The 18,449-nt window shown below is 39.0% G+C and overlaps 7 protein-coding genes across 7 annotated transcripts; 4 read left to right on the top strand and 3 right to left on the bottom strand.

Annotated features, from left to right (window-relative positions):
* Positions 1–527: 527 nt before the first annotated feature.
* Positions 528–1,963, bottom strand: BATDEDRAFT_87422 (uncharacterized protein; the record flags this gene model as incomplete). Its single annotated transcript, XM_006678044.1, has 1 exon — positions 528–1,963. Exon 1 carries the CDS (start codon positions 1,380–1,382, stop codon positions 528–530), a length of 855 nt encoding a protein of 284 aa, XP_006678107.1. The 5' UTR covers positions 1,383–1,963.
* A 97-nt stretch (positions 1,964–2,060) lies between these two features.
* Positions 2,061–3,002, top strand: BATDEDRAFT_87726 (uncharacterized protein; the record flags this gene model as incomplete). Its single annotated transcript, XM_006678155.1, has 1 exon — positions 2,061–3,002. The coding sequence occupies one exon, from the start codon at positions 2,061–2,063 to the stop codon at positions 3,000–3,002; it is 942 nt and encodes a 313-aa protein (XP_006678218.1).
* A 984-nt stretch (positions 3,003–3,986) lies between these two features.
* BATDEDRAFT_23934 (uncharacterized protein) lies at positions 3,987–5,376 on the top strand (the record flags this gene model as incomplete). Its single annotated transcript, XM_006677813.1, has 4 exons — positions 3,987–4,391; positions 4,517–4,699; positions 4,807–5,119; positions 5,192–5,376. 4 exons carry the CDS (start codon positions 3,987–3,989, stop codon positions 5,374–5,376), a joined length of 1,086 nt encoding a protein of 361 aa, XP_006677876.1.
* Positions 5,377–5,939: 563 nt separating this feature from the next.
* Positions 5,940–6,827, bottom strand: BATDEDRAFT_23933 (uncharacterized protein; the record flags this gene model as incomplete). Its single annotated transcript, XM_006677812.1, has 2 exons — positions 5,940–6,323; positions 6,744–6,827. The coding sequence occupies 2 exons, from the start codon at positions 6,825–6,827 to the stop codon at positions 5,940–5,942; spliced, it is 468 nt and encodes a 155-aa protein (XP_006677875.1).
* Positions 6,828–7,390: 563 nt separating this feature from the next.
* Positions 7,391–9,793, bottom strand: BATDEDRAFT_34772 (uncharacterized protein). Its single transcript, XM_006677938.1, has 2 exons — positions 9,254–9,793; positions 7,391–9,149 (listed from the first exon to the last, which is right to left on the bottom strand). The coding sequence occupies exons 1-2, from the start codon at positions 9,765–9,767 to the stop codon at positions 7,423–7,425; spliced, it is 2,241 nt and encodes a 746-aa protein (XP_006678001.1). The 5' UTR covers positions 9,768–9,793; the 3' UTR covers positions 7,391–7,422.
* Positions 9,794–12,293: 2,500 nt separating this feature from the next.
* BATDEDRAFT_87420 (uncharacterized protein) lies at positions 12,294–14,143 on the top strand (the record flags this gene model as incomplete). The annotated part of the gene is made up of 4 exons (XM_006678154.1): positions 12,294–12,402; positions 12,517–12,643; positions 12,726–13,642; positions 13,719–14,143. 4 exons carry the CDS (start codon positions 12,294–12,296, stop codon positions 14,123–14,125), a joined length of 1,560 nt encoding a protein of 519 aa, XP_006678217.1. The 3' UTR covers positions 14,126–14,143.
* A 608-nt stretch (positions 14,144–14,751) lies between these two features.
* Positions 14,752–18,139, top strand: BATDEDRAFT_34771 (uncharacterized protein). The gene is made up of 3 exons (XM_006677937.1): positions 14,752–15,111; positions 15,223–17,347; positions 17,463–18,139. Exons 1-3 carry the CDS (start codon positions 14,866–14,868, stop codon positions 17,972–17,974), a joined length of 2,883 nt encoding a protein of 960 aa, XP_006678000.1. The 5' UTR covers positions 14,752–14,865; the 3' UTR covers positions 17,975–18,139.
* The last annotated feature ends 310 nt before the right edge of the window (positions 18,140–18,449 follow it).

Below are 18,449 nucleotides of genomic sequence, written 5' to 3'. Positions count from 1 at the left end.
AATGAATACATATCACTGCTGTATTCACGTAAAGAGGAACATTAAATAAAAAAGTTGATTTCATGGTGTGATAGTTTACCGAATTTACTTGACATTGTGTACTGAGCTTGTTGGCAAGGCTGACAGGTATTTGTGCTCATTTTTGTATAAAAGCTGGACAAATGTTCAATCTCCAACTCTACATTACTGAGACATGCAATCGCTGTAATTGAACTAGAACGCAAACGTATTTGATGTTACAATTATAACAAATGAATTTGATGGACAACAGTCAAACCTAGTATCTGGATTGTAATCGGGGGATCTGGTAATTGTACAATATGTGGTTGCACCAAAAAGGAGATAATCTCAGTTCAAAACTATAGTTTGATTGTAAGCATCATATGATGAACAATGCATTTATTGAAGAATTGAAAACGTCAATTGAAAAGTCAATCTTTAGTAGGAATACGCAGCAATATTGCGTATTCTGAAGCGAAAACATTAAAAGTACACAAGTGTTCCGTTTACGTGAATATGGCTGTAAATCAAAACAAAACTCCTATGGTCAAAAGAGCCAACCCAAAGTATGTGGTTATGTTTGGAGTTGCCACAGCCAACACCCAGCTTGCTGTGTTTGCATCATTTGCATTATGTCCTTGTGGTGGTGTCGATGGAGCCGAGGTTCCTTCAACCTGACCTTGTTTCGAGACTAGAGATGGTTGACTACTAGGTGATTCAGCTTGTGTATTAGAAGTTGCTGCGGGTGGTTGCTTTTGTTTGGTAACCGATGCATTTGTTTTACTAGGGCTATTTGAGGCATTTTTACCTTGTGTTGAGCTATTATTGGACTGCTGCGATCCGGTATTCGTTTGTGAGCTTGATTTGCCATGCGAAGTAGCTTTATTTGAATTTGCAGAATTCTTTGTCGATGAAGAGCTGCCATGATTGCTATTCTTGCCACCACTATCATCATCGTCATCGTCATCATCATTTGAATCTGATTTGGAAGCACTAGAATGCGAGTGGTTATTTGTTTTACCAGATGCGGATTTACTTGTATTTGTAGTAGACTGTGTTTTAGATCCGTGTTGTTGGGTGTGTGCAACCGATTGAGTCGTTTTCCCAGTCGATACCTGCTGCTGCTCCTTCTGCTGCTCCTGACTTTGTGTAGTGGAGCTTTCCCATTGGTTTGTATTATGATTGTACCAGTACGTTCGTTTCCATGACATAGTATTTGGTTGGTTAGGATGTGGTTTCCACCAATATTTCCACCAATATACTGTCTTTTGGTTCGGAGCTGGTTTAACTGTCTGTATGTGGTTTTCGTTAAATCCTGGCGGTACTAATTGTGCCGTAGTAGACGTTACCAGAGCAAGACTGGCAATCAAGCTTGACTTCATCAGAGCTGTATAGTAGTGGAGTTCTAGCAACCTTGTAGGCAGATATAAAGGCAAAACAGAATGATCACTGAGCAGCGATTAGTAGAGATGGCAGGCAACTCCTTCCCTTTTTAGCTAGAACACTATGCTTTTATTAACCAGCAGTGTCTATTGGAAGGACGTGACCTAGCAGGGTTTAGGGTGTTGTGTTGCCTTCTCTAGCCCATATCCACTTTGTTTCTACCATGTCAAACCTTGACCTACTGAAAATGGCTTCATGCTGTCCCTTGCATAGTGATATAGAAAGCCTTATTTTCAAGGATCTTCAAGGGTTGTGTTGTGCTATACGACAAAAGCGTTTGGGGCTACCTTGCCCTTGTGTTACCATCTATATTTGCAACATCTCTAGCATCAAGCTTGTTTTGCATGAATGGAAAAGGCTTGCATATTTTCAACGCCCTTTATTTCAACGACTGGCCATTGGTATATACTAGGGCGTATGCTTTGAGCTGTGAAAGTGACCAAATACTGAGTGGTGGAAATGTTGAACCTCAATCGTCCCTTCATAATTCAAAATAATGAGTAAAGATGCCGTTATTACTATTCTTAATTCTCGTATAAAACCTGCTCATCTCTCTGGCTTTTCTAATTATTTTTTACAACAGCAATATCTGATATAATCAGAAACTAGCCTGTCAAATGATTATGAATTTTACTCTGGGTTTTTTGATGCTCTTGCATGGAAGCATTATAGCATCTCCGATTTTACCTGATAATGTCGATCCACCAACACCATCACCGCAAGCCAGTTCATCCAATTCTAATAGCAATTTACAGCTTCACAACCCAAATCCAAATCCCAATCCGAAACCAAATCCCAAATCCAAATCAAAGCCAAATCCAAATCCCAATCTAAGGTCAAATCCAAATCCAAGACCAAATCCCAATCCAAGACCAAATCCAAATTTGAGATCAAATCCAAATCCCAGACCAAATCCCAGTCTAAATCCAAAACCTAACCCAAGACCAAATCCAAATTTGAGATCAAATCCAAATCCCAGACCAAATCCCAGTCTAAATCCAAAACCTAACCCAAGACCAAATCCAAACCCCAATCCCAAATCAAAGCCAAATCCAAAGTCAAATCCAAAACTGGGATCAAATCCAAAGCCAAATCCCAATCTGAGACCTAACCCAAGACCAAATCCCAATCTCAATTCGAAACCAAATCCTAAATCAAAGCCAAATCCAAATCCAACCCCTCAAGCTTCTTCGTCAAAATCCCAATTCCCTGTCTTTGTAGGCAGAAACGTTGAAGCCTATTTAAGCTATGGATCCGTGTTGAGAAATCAAGGTGTTTCAATCGTTCATACAGCACTCTCACTCAAACTTCAGCTGCTTAAACTCCAAAAAAAGTTAAAAAAGTGCCTAAAAGAATTGGAGGCTGGTGCAGAGTCCGATACTAATGCAGACAGTGAATCCGAACAGAGTGCCCAGATTAAAGAACGTGATGCTAAACAATGCAATGACATTCAAGTAGAGATAGAACTATTGGAAATGGAAATCAAATCTAAAACAAAAAAAGCATCCGACTATATCGATGAAAGCAACTACATTCTCGGTAAAGTTCTGGAGGATTAGCTTAATAAACATATCTATACTACCAAATTATTGTAATTTTACGCTGTATTCACGTAAAATAGAACACTAAATAAAAGTTGGTTTCATGGTGTGATAGTTTACTGGATTTACTAAACAACATTGTGTACTGACTTGTTGACAAAGCTGGCAGGTATTTATGCTCATTTTTGTATAAAAACTAAACGAATGTTCAACCTTCAACTCTACTTTAGTACAAATCAGGCAGTTATTAATATAGAATCGATGGCTTTATAAACTACTCAGATCTAGTGTCCTCGTTTTTTAGCAGAGTATTGATTATACTAGATCTGAAATCATAGAAAAGTTGTCAGTTCTTTCGAGACAAATAACAATGGCAGTTGAGTAGATTTCCAGGATGTGGTCAATATTTGCGAATCAGCAGTAGCAACTTTAAATGGAAAGATGGCAGATAAAGCAACGAGACTGCATTGATGTCTACTGGAAAATTATACAAATTCATCCTACAAAAGCGTTCCTATTAACATATGAATATATGGGTTATAAACACTACTTGTGAGGTCATGCCATGAAGAGTTGGTTTCTCATTTCAACTGTCTTGGCAAGGTAGAAAAGTCTGTAAACAAGCAAGTATCGATAGGTGCATTCCAGTTGAATAGTTTATTGTCTATAGCCTGTCATTGATTCTTAACTGCTGTAGACTCTTGATAAATGGCTTGTTTATGATATCGATTTTCATCTGGTTAGTTTAAAAAGGTCTATTTGTTATCATCTTTTGATATCTATCAAACATGTGCAGTGCTACACATTAACTATTCCAGCTACCATCTCATGTTCTACCAAGCACTCAATCTACCAAACTCCGCCTTTGATGGTTGATCTTGTTATGTTATCTTAATTACAAATCCATAGAATTTGTAATGCTTGGCTCTAAACCATGACATAGCAACTTTAATTCTGCTGCGTTGTAGTTTTATAAGTTTTGTTTTAGTATATCCGTCTCAAATGAAGATGCCTAATACTACAAATGACTATGTTGCGAACACTATAGAGCAGTTTAAGATAAAGTGCTTGCATCCAAATATATATATCCATATCAAAAACCGATTTGTAAAACGTCAAGTACGCAGTTTAATTCGACATATAGTGTCACCCCGCAACAAATTGCTGCTGTTTACTTTGATGCTGTTCACGTCACTTCTTCTATGCTCTATCTTTTATATGGATACATTGTGCCATATCGACTCACCGTTTATAAAAGACGATGGCCAAGTGTTTGCCTTGCCATTGTACCAAACTACTAAAAATTGCAATGGTAAATCACGCTCCATGGCCATTCAACGACAAGTACCTCATGTCCCTATTCCACGCATCATTCACCAATCCTGGGAAAAAGAAACAGTACCACTTGTGAGTATTATATTGGTTATCAAGAACAGAATACTGATTTTAAATGAAAGCATGCAGATTCAGTTTGAAATTGCCTTCATTCAGAATATTCAACTCATTGTTATTGTTGAACCTATAACTACTAGAAACTCCAAGCTTGGCAAAACAGCTGGATTGACCATCACAAACACTGGGATTATATGCTATGGACCAATGAAGATAACTTGAAGCTGTGCGAAGATCACTTTCCCTGGATGTTGGATACGTTCAATGCTCTTCCAACCAACATCAGTCGTGCCAATATTGCTCGATACATGTATATGCATTTGGTGAGATCTATTTTTGGCATACTTATGGTATTTTTTATAATAGTATTAAACTAACAAATAGCTTATTTTTGTCTAAATGCCGTCCACCCAATAAATTATTGAGATAGCATGGAGGAATTTATGCTGATATGGACACAGAATGCTTCAAGTCATTTGAGCCAATGATTGAAACAGGAGGTGTATTAGTCTTTCTTACGTCACGTCACTATGCCTATAGTGGCAACATACCTAATGTGTGGATGGCATCAACACCTGAACATCCATTTTGGACATATTTTTTGGTAAAGATCAGAGATACGCTAGACAAGTCAGCCATCAAGTCATCTACAGATTCAATTGCCATGCTCAATGCTCTGCATGAATTTGAACTAAAATTGTTGAGCGATGCAATGCCAACGATTACATATATTCCGCCTGGTGGTATGTATATGTTTGATATTGTTTTCAGTCAAGATTTATTTTCAATAATTAAACCTCTTAAATTTGGCATAGAATTGATCATGCCATCTAATTGGAATATTACAAATGGAAGCTATGACTCTTGCTTTTCTGAGGAACTCGCATCCGAGTCTGTTTTATGCCAAGATGTCGATCCAGAACATAATGCATTTGCAGTGATACATCAGTCACATTCGTGGGAGGATGAAAAGAAGGCTATTTCCGAGCCACTCCTGTAGTTTGAGCTACTTATTTACATGGCATTAGAACTCAATCCGAATATACTCGGATATTTTAGCTGTTGAAAAAAATGAACCAAAGAAACATTGGCTTTATTTGTAGAAATAAACCCTAATACTATAGAATGAGGTAGTCTCATAGAATCATTGCTTGGTAAATAGTAGCTTTCAAAATATCATGTTTGAATACATTGGTATGTACTTCAGGAATGCAAATCACAAAAGTGGTTTGTGTTTGTTGCGGAAAGCCCTTGAACGTGTACTTGCTCAAGGGCTAGAGGTGTACTCAAAGCAACATTGCAAGCAAAATACTAGACTTCAAAGCTTGGTGCAACGTCACTAGGGATGATCAGATAGCCCTTGTTTGACTGTCTAAAGGGCTGGCTTTCCGCATGCATAATATAAAGGTAAAGCATACCTGCGATCATCAAGCCCTGCTAACTAGTTCCAACCCTTTGTTGCTTTTCCCTGATCACAGCCTATACTCGACACTATGAAGCTCATAGCTCTATTTGTAATGACGGTAATAGCAACTGCCAATACCAATGCCATAGTAATTTCATCTAATATAGAAGCGCAGTCGCTCTACTTGTTAAAGCGTAGTCCCACTGGAGGTTTCTCAACACCAGCTGCTGGATCCAAATCAATGTTGCAACAATGGCATAAACTTGAGCCCCTACATCATGTACAACATATAGGTGAACAGTATTCACGTAAACAGTCTCCACATGGACATCATTCACATGGGCAGCCTCTACAAAGACAACCTCTACAAAGACAGCCTCCACATGGACAGCCTCCACATGGACAGTCTCCACAAAGACAGCCTCCACATGGACAGTCTCCACAAAGACAGCCTCTACATGGGCATCATTCACATAGATGGCATCTACATGGATGGCATCTACATAGACATCATTCACATGGACAGCATTCACAGGCAACATCTAAATAATAGCCATTTAAATGACAAGAAAGGTCAGGCAAGGCCGGCTCATTTAAAGATGAGGAAACCAAAAGCACGAAGAGAGATCTATGAATGCAAAAGGTTAGAGGTATTGCCAGCATATTAACCCCATATGATGAACTAAAACTGAATTCTAATTACAGTTGTATTCATACAAGATAAAGCACTTTATTTATCCTATGGCGACTTGCTTTGGAATAAACTATAATTGGATATTCGTTGTGCTTCCATACTACACATTGGCCGCTTTTTTAATGACACAACTATCATGATACACAAAATCAAACTATGGTTTTGAACTAAAACTATCCTCATTTGATATACATTATACGATCACTAGATTCATTCATTGCAATCGATATTGGGTTATATTGCTGTCAACTAAACTCTACAAACTCACCTTTGTTGTATCCTGAACTCGGATACGTTTATAGTTCAAAAGCTCGATAGTTGCACATCTCAGTAATGCAACTGTTGCTTTCATGACAATCACCAGAAGATCAGCGAGCACAATGCTGTTTAATAAACGGAGAACAATTATATCATGGGATTGACTGTCTTTTATGTACTTTGGCGCTCGTAATACTCCACGTTACGTAAATACAATGGTGACTACTAACAGCATATTCGTTGCCTATGGTTTCCTTTGTATAAATGTGTTGGACAATTCAATTTTAGATATTCAATTGCTTCAAACTGGCAAGCATAGTGTCAATCAATGTCAGATCATGGCTGGATGCAAGTCATACATCCAAGTGTTGAATACAGGTCAAGATCATTCAATCTTTGATGATTATACAGCATCAAAGTTTATACTATGCATGACTTGATGTGAGTATTCTTGAACCCAAATGATTTTACTATTGTTTTTAAACGCATTTTATCCGTAAAATAAACCAATGCTAATGCACAAAACAATTCCGAGCATGCCATACTCATTCGAGATAAACTGGCAAGAACAGATGTTGGCGCTGCTGAGAATGATCAGCCTTGCTCAAATTTATTGCCTATTGAAGACATGATGGGAGGACAATTTTGCTGATGAATGCAATGAGGAATTAAAATTTTATTTAAACTAATCATACTTTCCAAGACTCACGATAGAATGTATGTCCACTCTCCATAGTGAAGTGTTCAGCTGTACGTAACATACGTTCAGGTCCTGCAGCCATAACAGCAATCTTTGAACCACCATAAGCACCATCCTTGGAAGAAGCGAATGCCTCGCCAAGGAGAGTTTCAATCTGAGGTCGGCCAGTCTTTGGTGTACATGAGCGGACAAAGTCAATTGGACGAATAGGGTGGCAATTGGCATGTACATGGTTCGGCTTGTTAGATTTAGATGCCTGATTTGATTTACCAAAAACAAAGATTCGTAGTGATGTGACACATGTGGTAAACGTCAATCCAGCAACCATTGCAAATAAGCATGCAAAAAACATGGGTGCCCAATAGTAATAGTACCAGCACATAAAGTGATTCGAGCCAGTAAGAAGATAACTAGTTCTTGACGAACATGTGGCTTTACTATAGTCTGGAAGCACGAGTCTACCTAATGCATAGCCGCCAATGGATGCACCAAAAACTAGCAAAGCAAGTGCAATAGTCATGTAGCCGAATGGAAGATGGCCAGAATTGGAACGATCTGCAGCAGAAGCATCTACTGAACCCGTAGCAGAAACTATAATAACTCCATGCTTTATAGTAGTGTTGTCAGAGTGAACAGAGCTCTCATTGGTAGACTCTGAGTTTGAAACGGTTGTTTCGTCATCTATACTGGACTTGATAGTTTCATATTCCTGCTGCGGTGCAGTGGTGTGTATATGCAACGTAAGACGTCCTTTGAATGATTTGTTGGAAATCAACTCGAATAATTCGCTATAGATACACATGTCGGATACATTCTTGGCAGACCATATCAGGGTAATATGGCCAGTAGTAGCACGAATATAATGTGCCAAATAAGGAACCAACGCAGCCATGCCTGTACCTGCACCAATGAGAACCAAGTGCTTGTATTGGAGATATTCTATGTTACGCGAGCCAAATACACCGTCGATCTTGATTGCAACAGTAGAGCCAGCAGCAGTCGAGGTTTCAACCAATGTATTGGTCCAATCGCCACGCGATTTTACAAAAATAGTAATGGTATCGGAGCTAGTAGGATGGTATGACGCAATAGAAAATGGGTGCCAATTCAATGAAGAAATAGAAGGAACAAGAATATTGACCCAGTCGCCAGGAGCATAAATACTAGACTTTGTAAATGCACCATTAATAGGAACATCGAGACGCACAATGGTGGGAGTAACACGGGTAAGGATGGCAAAAGTATTGCGTTCTAGCTTTAATCGAGGCATGACTCTATCAAAGATAAAGTAAATAAGAGGTCCCACCATAGGATATAATGTCTCAAACACATGTGCAAAGGCAAATAATAGGAACACGATAAATAGTTGATGAGTCCAGTAAAAAATGCGATAGTTGTAGCGACGGGCCTTGAAAACAGAAGAAATCACCATAAGAGTAAAAGCAATCCAAGAAATGATACCCAAAAAACTCATATAGCCCTTGTTAGATAAATGCGGGAGAACGTTGACTGCGAGCCTGTTTAGAGAGGAAAAGTAGGAAAGATAGAATATACTGTGAACAGTAATAAAAAAAAAGCTAGCGTATCCTAGTGCAATATGGTACTTGATTCCACGGTGGTATTGGCCAGCCTCTTTACCAAGGATTGCCTTGGTAGCGAAGTTTTCGCGTACAGCAAAAATGATGGTAAGCCCAGCATCCCACATACCGACCATACCTAATGGAAGCAAACGAAAAGGACCGGGTCAGATCAAACAAGTTCATACACTTTAAAGTCAGGCAGTCGAGTTCAAAATATACAATGTCTATATATCAACTTACCAGCATTGTTGCACAGCTGTCTAATAAGATTGACGGTACTGGGAAATGGTTTTCCAGCATTGTACACATATATACGGAGAATCACGGGTTGAGCAAACCATACAAAATGAGTCAGCACTAGAGCTGTTCCGACCACAACATCACCAGTGGACCAAGGCGCAAATAATTTACTGAATCGAGCAAAATAGTTCCATCGTGGTGCCCATAGCGAAGACAAGACAGGAGATGCATTACTATCACTGCTAGATTCGGATGGCCCAAGAGCGCGAACAGCATCATCATCCGTACTTGCGTTTCTAAGAAACAGCAAAACGATTATAATACTGAATGGCATCAAGCCAAACAACAAAAAATATTCATCCGTCAAATTGACAGTAAAAAGAGTTGTGCGAAATGAAATAAATCCCAGACGTTCAAGCGAAGGAATAATCAAAGTAAATGCAAACGCGATAAAGGCCACTATGGCAGCAGATCCTTGAAGGATTAGCTTAGTAGAGAACTGACTTGAGCCCATGCTAGCTTGATAAAACTCGGTGAGAGTGTATAGGGAAACCTGTGTGTAGAGACGATTGAATAACTAGGAAAGTTGTTGCTCTATATATACTATAGGTTGAAATTTTTTCACTAAAACTGCTTTCCGATTAGTGGCCCCACATCTAAGCACCATATGTGTTCGGAATAAATAAAAGTGACAAGGCGTATCAGATTTAGGGTTATAAAAATGCTTACATGCATCCAACCAATGGAATCACGCAGGAACTGATCCCCTAACGAGCTCTATAGTGGACAAGACGTTTCCGATAACTGTAAGACTACTCGAGTGAGCATTCAAAAAATCAAGTACTATTTAGCAAGAATACCAGCATACAAGTGTTATAAGGTGGCAAGTATCTCAAGGATAAAAAAACTCAGCCCCCTTGCTTCAGTACAGTCTAATATGATATGTTTATGGCTTATACCTAATCGCCGGTTTTAGTGAAACACTAGGTGGAGTGGATATAACCATAGATTGATGTATTGGCACTGAACAATAGCCAAGGTATATTTTGAATGTGAATTTATCAACAAACGAGTGGCATAAATGGCGCATATTTTTAAAAGCAGTGTCATTGTGGATCGAGATGTAACAATGCTTCAAATAGCAAAAAAGGCTTTAATCCAAACAATAGCGTGAAATTTCGGGAGCAAAATCAGCGCAACCATTATTGATCATATCGGGTCAATATACAAATTTGTTTTGGCGTATAGATTTGACTATGAAAAAAAGATGCAATGGCATCATAGCCTGGTAAATAAACGACTTGATTTGCAAAAGAAACCATCATACTAACTTCAAATATCAATCAGTTTCATGTGTATATTGGCAGCTTCATCTTGCTAAAACAAGGGTGTTTGCATGACTAGCACATTTTTTAAGTCATATCGGAATGATTTGGACTTTCCGACTTCCGATATCTGTAAGCAGTCGACTTATTTCTGCATCCTAGTTTTTAGGGTATGTTCAAAACCCTGTATTATGGTGATTGCATATAGTAGCGGAACCGATGATCATAAAAGTAATCCAATTAAACGAGCATTTCTAGGCATTTGCTTGGATATTAGTGCCAGAATGTTTCTGCTTTACCATCTTTTAAAGTATCTATCTACTTTAAATCTCTTGGTGTAGCGGCTTAGTTTGGCTTGCTGCTCTGCAAAAAATGTTTTTTCTGCTGCACCATGCTGCATATATCATCACAGCCATATTCATGTAGGATGGAGCACTATCATGCAGTTATTATTCTAGAATATACAATGGTTAAACGCTTGTTGCTTTCCTACTACAAATTGATTCGAGTAAACATTCTCGGCCTCAGTGTCTGGAATTGCTTGACAAAGTCATTCTTATTATACTCGAGTCATTTTCTGCAAGGTTCATAAATTGACAGTATGAAACTGTAGTGTAGTTGCAACTATCACAATATTAATGTCTGTTGACCGGTTGGTAAACCATGTCTAGTCAGACAGTGTTGTTTTGTGGTATGTTGTCTAGAATAACATGGATGTTTGGAAATGTTGCATGTCACTGTTTAGAAAGTCTTGAAAGACATCCGAGTTGCAAGAGCTGATGAGATTGAACAGAAACCAAACAGATGGGACTTGGATTCACAAGCCACGACTGGACAGTATGTTGTTGAAGATGTTGGTTTTACACACAACCATGGAATATCTGGCACAACCATGGAATATCTGACAACCATGGCACCAAAGAAACTCTTGTGTTTTGGAAACTCACATCAGATAGGCTCTAGTTCAAGAGAACAATCTCAAGAATGCAACCATACATGCCAATCACCAAGAGATCAGTCGACTGGTGGGTTCAAAAACAATGCTGTCCAGCAAACTGACACACCATTTTATGAGACCGGTCGCTTACTATACTTTGACTCTTGTTCAGTGTTTCATTTTATGTGAGTATGGCGGTGAAATGAGGCACTGAAGACTACATCAAAATGGTCGATATTTAATCAATTACAGATTTGCGGAGATTCAATAATGTTAGATCTACCAGAGCCACTATTAGAATGCCACGTTCAACATTTGCTTAATTTTCAAACACTACCATGATGTTTAAACTGACAAACAGCTGTAAAATATAAGTAGACCCAGCTGGGGTTTACACTCATCTTCAGCAAATTGTTTGATTAGCTTTAAAAATAAATATCAGATTGAAATGCACCCACTTTGTGACAACGTATATGACTACTCTAGTCAAAAGGGGTTTTCAGCCAAAAGCTATCGTGGTGCGTATTGATGACTTGATAGACAATGTCTTGAATTTATTTGAGTTTCATGCATAGTTGGAGTGGAATAATAAGCGTCAGATACATTGTATCTGTCTAGTTTTGGCTACTTTTATTCGATTTCACCAACCCTAGATATTAATCGTCAATTTAAATACATGCCAAATATTTAGGATTCGTGTATGCTGGCTCTCAAAAAGGTAGCTGAATTGATTAGCTGAGATGGTGGATACTTTGACTTGATACTAATCATGTTTGACATGTTTGCAGCAAGACATGCTTATGACATATTCAGAAAAAAGGCCAAAAGCTCTATACTCCTGTATCTTTTAATGAGTGTTGTAGCATTAGTTGCATTTATACACATTGGTATGTTATTTTTGAGACTAATACTATTCAAATTCAGTCGAATACACCGACTATTTGTAGTTTTGAAGCTTGTATTCGGGTCAATATCGTTAAACTAATACTCTGCAACCATAGGCGCATATTCTATTCGTTATTCCAAACTTGAAGGGCATGTCGGTTCAAGTATTGAAGATAGTTACACTGCAGTCTATAGCACAGTTGTTTCACTAGAACCACTGTGCTCTAAAAGTTTAAACATGAGGTATGTGAACAAAGTAGTCAGCTTTACAATAAGAATGGGCATTCGATTACTCGGCTCAACACTGACATCATTTGATTTTTAGCTCTAATGGTAAATCCGGGCCATCAATTAAAATCAGCGATGCATATATAAATCAGATTATATCAGCACTGAAATACATCAATAGTAAAGAAGCAATTCCCGACGGCGGTGATATGGTTGAATTGGGGAACATTGCACGTACTTATCAAAAAGCCTTTGACATTTACTATCAACTGGTGATTTGCCAATACGATTCTGCTACAAGGACTCGCATGGAGGATCAACTTTTCCAATTGGAAAAAAAACTTTATCCATGGATCATCAATGGACCTATGTACCACTCGGCAGTGGAATCACTTTTAAAATCAAAAGGACGTGGAATTGTCATGACCACTGGTTCAAAATACGCTTTAGTCGCCCAACACTCCATCACCATGCTTAATTTTATTGGTAATCAATTGCCAATTGAAATCATATATTGTGGCGAAGACGATCTTGGGCAAAAGGAGCGTGATGCATTGACGTCGTTACATCGAGTTACACTTGTGGACATGCAATCTGTGCTTGGTCTGAAGAAATGCAGCAAAGGATGGGAGAACAAGCCATTGGCAGTATTGGCATCTAGTTTTCAACAAGTCATTTTGATGGATACTGATGCCTTGTTTTTCCAACATCCAGAAACATTGTTTGAGACAAAGGCATACAAGGAAACAGGAGCATTGTTTTTTCGTGATCGAACTCTTGGATTTGGAACTTATGGTCGTGGACCTGGATTGACTGATTTAATCAACACATTAGCTGAGCCATTCAAAGAAAATCTCATATTCAATACTAGTCGCGTGATGGCGAAAGTCTCGTCCGATGAGCTTGATTCAGGAGTTGTGGTTTGGGATAAGACAAGATCGATGCCTGCTATTCTCCTCACATGTGCACTTAACAGTATGCCTTATATGGACTTGATATACTCAAAGACATACGGTATGCACCTTTTATTTAAAAGTAATACACGCTGATTTGAACATGGTATTAACACAATTTGAACTACTGTTTATAGGTGACAAGGAAACGTATTGGTTGTCTCATGAAGCATTGCAGATTCCATTCACAGTTTTTTTGGATAACGGCGGAGCAATTGGGAAAGTTTTTGAACAAGAAGGCAAGCACAAGGTATGCGGTGGTTTATACCATGCAGATGAACATGGTAAACCACTATGGTTCAATGGTGGCATTGGCGAACGCATCCCTTCAAAAAACCTGAACATGATGGAGCCTACTTACTGGGCAACTGAAAGTGCAGGTGTAAATGTTGATTGGGAACTTTCAGGATTGCCATTTTGTTTATATGGAAAAATGGATGCACCTGGCGATTATAGAGACTCCCGGATCGGAAAGCTCAGCAGCTCAGAGTTGGTTATTTCCAAGAAGATGGTAGATTTGTGGGTTGAATTGTTTCAGTTATAAACAGCTTTTTATTAATCGATATGCCTTGTAATTGGATGGGGATACAAGTTGTGAAATCAATTTATTATTTAATAATAGTAGTCAGTCTAGGTTAAAGCATGAATTGACTAAACATCAGTAATAGGATTGCATGTGATTTTGCATATGAATGCTTAGTATCAAAATGATTAAACTTGAGATCCACCCATAATATACTCATGATATGCTCATACTATCCATCATTATACTCTTGTAGTTTTGATTTTGGTCGTTATCCAACTATTTCTCGTTTTTATATTCAAGACAATCGAATATAGATTAACAAGTTATGAATGAGAGCATTCAAGAATCTGTGTTATTCTGGAAACCTTGAGCCGAGTCTGCATCCGTCTAATAAATTCAGTTGACTATAAAAGTGCATTCAATCATAGTTTTATAGTCAACTGAACAAGTACTCGAACAGTCTTTTTTATTAAGCAAGGTTTGAAGAGTGGATAGAGCAGGATGTTGAAAGGAAAATTTCGCAGTGTTCAGCTACAGTAAAGAAACAATCGGAGTTGAGATTAACAAACAAAAGCAGCAAAGCAGCGATTGAGTTGGTCTAAATTCCAGTTTTTATCTTTAGTTGTAACCTCCGCCATTACCGACTACAATTGATACCATTATTACTAGAACGATTTTCAAGTGGAGTCAGTTCTTGGTTCTCATCTTGTTCTATCGCTGGTTGTTTAGACTGATTATCGTGACGACTGTTAATAATCATGCTGCTGACAGAGGCTGGCAATTTGACTCATCTGAACGTTCTTGTATTAGGCCCTCCACATACAGGCAAAACTACTCTATGCAACACCTTATTAAGGGGAGCATTGGTAGACCAGCCAAAAGTCATTAATTCACAATCTAATCCATCGTTTCAGCATAGAGGACTGTATTTGGGTCCGTATATACCAACCATCGAAGAGTCTACTACTTTTCAGTTCATTGTCAATCCAGCAACCTCACCACAGGTAAATCAGCTACAATTATTGCTGTGGTTCTGACCATCAATGAACCATGTTGATTTATCCATTTTTTTCGTATATTACTTCAATGACTAATATTATCTGTATAAACACTAGCCATCACAGCCAACTACGACAACATCTCCAGTAGCCAACACTGATATAATCCCATCAGCTCCACATCGTATTACAATTACACTCATAGATCTAGGTGGACATCCTCTTTACTATGCGCTCTGGCCCTCTGTGATTGCTGCTGCCGATGCATTTATGCTCACCTATGATGTTGGCGACAAACAGTCCCTCCAATCCCTTTGGAAGTACTACCGTCTGATTGTAGAGACAAAAAGTGCCAATATGTCCATGGCCAGACCGGATGAAATACCCATGCTTCTAGTGGGGAGCATGGTTGATACGGTGACCTCCACTGCTACCGATTCAACATCAAATGGAAATATAGATGGTCTTGAATTCAATACGAGTGGGTTTTCTGGTAAGAAACGACCAAGACAGGTATCGCCACAAATGGGTCAAATGTTTGCTGATATCCTGCGTATTCCCCACGATCAAACCACAAGCAAGGCTCCCCATTCAATAGCCTACTGTTTTCGTAAACTTGTTGCAGAAGCACAGCGGAAAGCCGCAGGCTTGCTGATTGCTTCATTGGTCATGTCCCCGTCTACAAGTGATGCCAATACGAGATCTGATTCAGGAACATCGTCAAACATCATACATACCAACAGCAACATTAAAGCTCACAATAATGCAATTGCTAACCCGCAATATCGGTCTGCTTACGTGCTTGAATTTGCCGCCAAATTTAGATCTGAACATAAGCAGATGAAGGCAGGTGCAAAAAGAGATGCCAACGAGGATGATTCGAAATCAGTGTTCGTGAATAATGCCATGGCATTGTCACCATCTAATACTAGCGCGGATGGTATACCGAATGTATCTACTGGATCGACTAGCACAGACTCTACTGACTCAATCGCTCTCCCTGTAACAACTTTAAAAACAACATTACCATCATCTGCTGCCTCGCCTACAGCCACCACTATTCGCTTTTCCTTTACATCCAAACTAACATTCCGATCATCTGTTGAACGAGTAAAAGGTGCTGTTGATCGCATGTCAAATCCACTCAAGGGAGGCAGCCGTCATGGCCGTAAAGCATCCGCGACGTCACCATCCGAAATGAATACACCTCAGCCATTGTCAACTATAACCATACCTCCACCACCTGTTCCTAAACGTCCATCCAATCTGGTTCAAAAACTTCCTCACAGTCCCACCGATTGTTCAAATATATCCATATTCGATTGTTCCAATTCGACACCCACTGATTCCACGCTTGCCATTTTGCCAGCTGCTCCAGACTCGTTGGTTTCAAGCTCATCTGGGTTTAAAAGTAATCATAACTTGATGGTACAAACACACAATGTTGGCAGAATTGCTCATAGAGATGGAGTGTTGGATACATCTGCAGAAGCTTTGAGCAGCGCTCCTACAATAGCATCCATTTACTCTCCAACTTCACCATCCTTTGCTGCCGACACGTCTTTGACTACATCAGTGTTTGGTGAAGATCGCCCAGAAGTCCTTGCTATTCTGTCTCCAACGACATATGTTCCAGTACAAGATAAACTTTTGTCACCAGCTTTTGGATCAATTCGTCATCGTCGAGATGTTGCGCGTGAGATGTTGCATCGAGCATCCACCGTTAGTCATTCTACTAATCAACGAGATGAAGTTGCTTATGAGTATCCTCAAAAACCCTTACCCAGTGCTCCTAGACGGGAATTCACAATCAATCACAAATCGCTTTGTGGATTGATCAACGAAGAAAGTCGATACGCTGATGGATCTACTGTGCAGTCATCTGCTACAGGAAATCCATCGCAACATAGCACTGTGTCCGCAGATACTCTTAATGGTGATACCTCTTCTACATCAAGTATGGGAATAAGTCAAAACAGTTCTAGGATAAAATATGGTGGTGCGTGGACTGTATCTGGAGAGCAAGTTATGTTGCCGTCGCGGGTAAACTCATTGTCTTATGTACAGTCCGATTGTGATTCAAAGGTATCTGAAACACATGATATTGGCGGAGCATGTGAGGATAACAATGATGATGGTGCAACAGTGGTGAACACTGCAGAATCTATGATATCATTGGATGATAAGCATCAAGTTCCTTTAATCCAAGCTCCATCTCGAAAGTATACATATCTTCATTTGGGTGAGTTGATGGAATTTTAAACACGGCTATTGCATTGTTTGGTGCTTATACTTGTTACTAATCAGCATTTTGATTTCTACTGGCGGGAAAACCTCACTTTGTTGTTTCTTTACAGATAACTGTATAGCTAACAGCTCACCAAATCGGCTACTTTTAAAGTCAGCGCATAGTCTGACCACGCATAAATCAGATTTGAGTTTGGCACGACGGCGCATTCAAGGATTACTTGATGAGCTTGAACTTGTAGATTTCCAAGATGCCAATATGCCATCAGATCTAAGGGATATCAACTTTGAGGATCCAGAGCTTGCTGTAATACGCAACCTTGATTCAATACGACGAGTTGCGAGTGAAGATACTGTTGTGAATACACCCAGCATGTTTAAGCCCGATTGTGATGGCGATGTATCCCCAAATGCGAGTGCGTATGTGCGCAATAAAGAGCTTGGTAAATTTGATTGCCTGGAGAATGTATCAAGCAAAAGCGATACTGCAACTAGCAAGCATATTACACCGGTAGTACGAACTGCACATACTCCATCAGAATCACGCACGAAAATGCTGTCGAGTTTCTTGCATGACCTTGAAGCCGAGTATTCGTTTCTTGCACCTCCTGGCGTGATCTAAACATTAATAATTTTCTTATGGATATATATTGTCATTTAAAACCTTTTATATTATTTCCTGATTCGCACTTGCTTTTAATAATTGATGCAGTCTTACGGCTGTATCCACGCAGAATGGAACACTAAAGAGTCAAAGTATAATAAACATTTAGTTTCATGAAATGATAATTTACTGTATTTATCTTGTAATTTTGCTTGAAATAGACAATGGTCAAATGATTGTTGGCTTCCTACTACAAATCGGCTGCGCTGCTCGTTCAATAAGATACTTTTAATTTTTTGTCCAAGCATAACGTCTGTTATATGATGCATACAAACTAATTTTGAATTGAAATATTGGGCTCGATTGTTCTGATGTGAGATTTACTAGATTGCAAACATTCGTTGCTCATATAAAAATGAGCAAGACAATAAACCAATGGGTTCAAAGTGCACAATATTGTCCAGTAGATTGACACTCCTATCTAGTGTTTTAT

The sequence above is a fragment of the Batrachochytrium dendrobatidis genome, assembly GCF_000203795.2.
Source record: "Batrachochytrium dendrobatidis JAM81 unplaced genomic scaffold BATDEscaffold_4, whole genome shotgun sequence".
NCBI lineage: Eukaryota > Fungi > Chytridiomycota > Chytridiomycetes > Rhizophydiales > Batrachochytrium > Batrachochytrium dendrobatidis.
This window is presented reverse-complemented; position numbering and strand designations above follow the sequence as displayed.